This window comes from Dendrobates tinctorius, unplaced genomic scaffold (genome assembly GCF_039654945.1).
Source record: "Dendrobates tinctorius isolate UK_male_01 unplaced genomic scaffold, ASM3965494v1 ptg000151l, whole genome shotgun sequence".
Lineage (NCBI taxonomy): Eukaryota > Metazoa > Chordata > Amphibia > Anura > Dendrobatidae > Dendrobates > Dendrobates tinctorius.
The window spans coordinates 28156411-28160195 of NW_027361818.1; the positions used below are offsets into that span (position 1 = coordinate 28156411).

At 39.4% G+C, this 3785-nt stretch overlaps 1 protein-coding gene across 1 annotated transcript; it reads left to right on the forward strand.

The window, feature by feature from the left end:
* Positions 1 to 238: 238 nt before the first annotated feature.
* LOC141050147 (olfactory receptor 11L1-like) lies at positions 239 to 1168 on the forward strand. The gene has a single exon (XM_073546981.1). The coding sequence runs from the start codon at positions 239 to 241 to the stop codon at positions 1166 to 1168; it is 930 nt and encodes a 309-aa protein (XP_073403082.1).
* The last annotated feature ends 2617 nt before the right edge of the window (positions 1169 to 3785 follow it).

Here is a 3785-nt window from a genome sequence, read left to right on the forward strand (position 1 = left end):
TTATTTTGCTTATATGGAAAATATTTCTGTCCAGATAAAAAATCTTTTTGCATACATATTACTTAATCTTTGTAAACATTTGATGGAATTCTGTTTTAGTTTCTCAAATTATACAGCAAACTCTTAAGTCTTATTTCAATTCCAAAGAGAAGCCATCATCCAAATCTATAGGAGGAATCAATATATCTTTTATTTGTTTTCATTTTAAACATTTATTTGAAAACTCATCTTCTTAAATATGCAGTTCAGCAATTCCAACACAGTGTCTGACATTTTGCTCTTAGGATTCCACAATTTACAAAGTTATAGGATTCCTTTTTTTCTTCTCCTCTTGATCATCTTCTGTGCGACTGTAGGTGGAAACCTCCTGATCATTCTGGTGGTGTCCTCCAGCCGATCGCTCCACTCTCCCATGTACTTCTTCCTCACACAACTCTCCTTCACCGATATTCTTCTCTCCACCACCATAGTACCCAACATGCTCCCCCTTGTGCTGTATGAGGGAAGTTCTGTGTCCTTTATTGGATGTTTGATACAATTTTATTTCTTTTTAGCCTCAGAATCATTGGAAAGTCTTCTCCTGACGGTGATGTCCTATGACCGGTATCAGGCCATCTGTCACCCTCTACATTACACCTCAGTGATGACTCTCACATTTTGTGTAAAAGCCGTTCTCTTGTGTTGGGTGATGATGTTTGCTGGTGTATTGGCTCTTTCCATAACCATGAGTTATTTGTGGTTCTGTGGACCAAACGTCATTGACCATTTCTTCTGTGATTTAGATCCAATACTTGAACTTTCCTGCTCAGACACCTTCTTCATGAAAATAGAAGACATGATATTGGCAGTACCATTAGGACTTTGCCCCTTTGCTGTCATTATAACTTCTTATGTCTATATCATCATCACCATACTGAAGATCCCCTCTGTGACCGGACGGCAGAAGACCTTCTCCACCTGCAGCTCTCACCTGGTTGTGGTGTCCTTATATTACGGGTCACTTCTCAGTATCTATTTATTTCCAAATACAGAAAATATAAAGAAAACCTTCTCCATCTTCTACACGGTTATAACCCCGCTCCTCAATCCTATGATTTACAGCCTGAGTAATAGCGACATTAAGCAGGAATTTAAAAAGCTCAAGGGCAAAATATTGTCTGCCCTGTAAATTAATTAAATATTAATTTTACTACATTATCTAGCAGTAACCTGGTGAGTTGCTACTAGTTATTATGGTGCACAGCAGCTATCACAGTAACTCTACGCTTCTCATTACTATGCCGGCACTGACCTCACCTAGTAGCACTAGTACAGGTGACTCCATCTTGTCCTGACCAGCTGTGGGTTGAGTTTAAATTACTAGCACTAAAGCTGCCACGTGTGGGCAGTGCAGGGATAGTGAGGAGTGTGCACTAACTCTGCTTGCTGCGGCGCACCACACTAACTAGCAGCAGCATGACAGGTTACGGCACAGGCTGCAGACTGAAGACGGCTGATACTTCGGTGCAATGTATAGTTTCTGACTAGTGATGAGCGAATACATTAGGCACTATTCGTTACTTGCATGAATAGTACTGCCTTTGTGCTGCCCTTTACGCGGCAAAAAGTAAGCTATTCACCTGGGTATAGTCAAGTGACCCGCCCAGCATGTTTGGTGCTTTATTTGCAGCAAATAAACATGCTGGACTGATTTGCCAATCACAGTAATGCCGGCGTCATCTTTGGTGTGGCATTACTGTGATTGGCTGGCCTTCCAGCCTCATAGGGGATATTTAAAGGCTGCCGGTGCCATTTTGCACACATTGCACCTGGAAACAGCATAGGGAGAGTGAAAGGAGCTTATAGTGAGTGTTATTCATTCCAAAAAGTTCTTCTAAGAGCTGATGAATGTGAAGATTAGTTGTTTGTTAGGTGTGGATGCTAGGTAGGGATTTAGTAGGGAGAGATTTAATAGGAGGGAGGGTTAAAGGCAGGCACCTGGGTGTCCTCTCATTGCTAGTACATGCTGCAGATCTCTGCTATTTTCCACTATGTTGTATAGTAGTTAGTATTAGGAGCAGACTGTGGGATTAGGGTCAAATAGGGAGGATATCATTCACTACCAAAATATAAAAATCAGCCATTTGTAGAGTGAAATAATATTAGGTACAGCATATACAAAACCATTTTTTTGGGAAGCTACATAATATTCCTCTGTAGCAGCCTATAATTTTTTTTTTTGCAGCAAAATAATTTTCCTCAGTGCCAACATATAGTAAAATCCATTTTAAAATCTAATTCATAATTAATATTCCTCGTCTAGTGCTTAAATAACTAATATTTCTCTAGCAGGTGTGCAGCTGGCGCAATACGGGTAGCGATCATCTTACATGACAATTTAGAAAGGGCACTAAATTTCATTACTCTGCATTTGGAGTGTGTATAACCAGCCAATGGATAGAATAATTTAAAATATACCTTTTATTAGTTTATATAAAATAAAGTGCAAGGTGCTCAAGTTACGTTAAACACAACAAAGAAGAACGCATAAATGAAAAAACTAGTATTGCCCATCGTTACTAGGTATCCCAATTATCAAGCATAATCATTGGGTACTTAAAGTCAATCAAAAACAGCCAACCTCTTCTAAAGACATAAAGTACATAGTTCTCAAATAATCTCTAGACTTATCATATCATAGCATTTGGCCGTCTTTTTTTTGGAAACCGGTGTCATGCCATCAGTATGTTCCCAAATATGGCATACCCGTTTCCCTCTCCTCATCAGGAGTACTATATACTGCAGGGTACAATACTGCTATACAGCATAAAACAGAACCACATAGCTTCAGTTATCGCATTTGCTGCGGGTTCTATAGCACATATATAGTATATCAGATAGAAATGTATCATGTGTCCTAGTAAAGATATAATCCCGCATACCCTTCATATATACCAGCAACAAATCTGAAACCACCAGGTATGCATAAATATCTTAGACCGTCTCTTATATAGTGAGACCAATATCTCGACACCAGAGTATTAAATAAAGCACGGAACAATCTCACCCAATTAACAGGGGTATTCTGTGACACATAATGTCGGATGAAGTATAGAACGGCCATGCGTGATACACCATTCAGATGAACCCCACTTGACTCCCCTGATGAGATTGGACGAAACGCGTCGGGAGAAAGGGGTATCGCGCTCACTAGTCACGGCGATGGCAATCAATCAGAGAATGCCCCTGTTAATTGGGTGAGATTGTTCCGTGCTTTATTTAATACTCTGGTGTCGAGATATTGGTCTCACTATATAAGAGACGGTCTAAGATATTTATGCATACCTGGTGGTTTCAGATTTGTTGCTGGTATATATGAAGGGTATGCGGGATTATATCTTTACTAGGACACATGATACATTTCTAACTGATATACTATATATGTGCTATAGAACCTGCAGCAAATGCGATAACTGAAGCTATGTGGTTCTGTTTTATGCTGTATAGCAGTATTGTACCCTGTAGTATATAGTACTCCTGATGAGGAGAGGGAAACGGGTATGCCATATTTGGGAACATACTGATGGCATGACACCGGTTTCCAAAAAAAAGACGGCCAAATGCTATGATATGATAAGTCTAGAGATTATTTGAGAACTATGTACTTTATGTCTTTAGAAGAGGTTGGCTGTTTTTGATTGACTTTAAGTACCCAATGATTATGCTTGATAATTGGGATACCTAGTAACGATGGGCAATACTAGTTTTTTCATTTATGCGTTCTTCTTTGTTGTGTTTAACGTAAC

What these genes read in the sequence shown, in the direction of transcription:
- LOC141050147 (XM_073546981.1), top strand. Translation starts at nt 239, where the DNA reads ATGCAGTTCAGCAATTCCAACACAGTGTCTGACATTTTGCTCTTAGGA.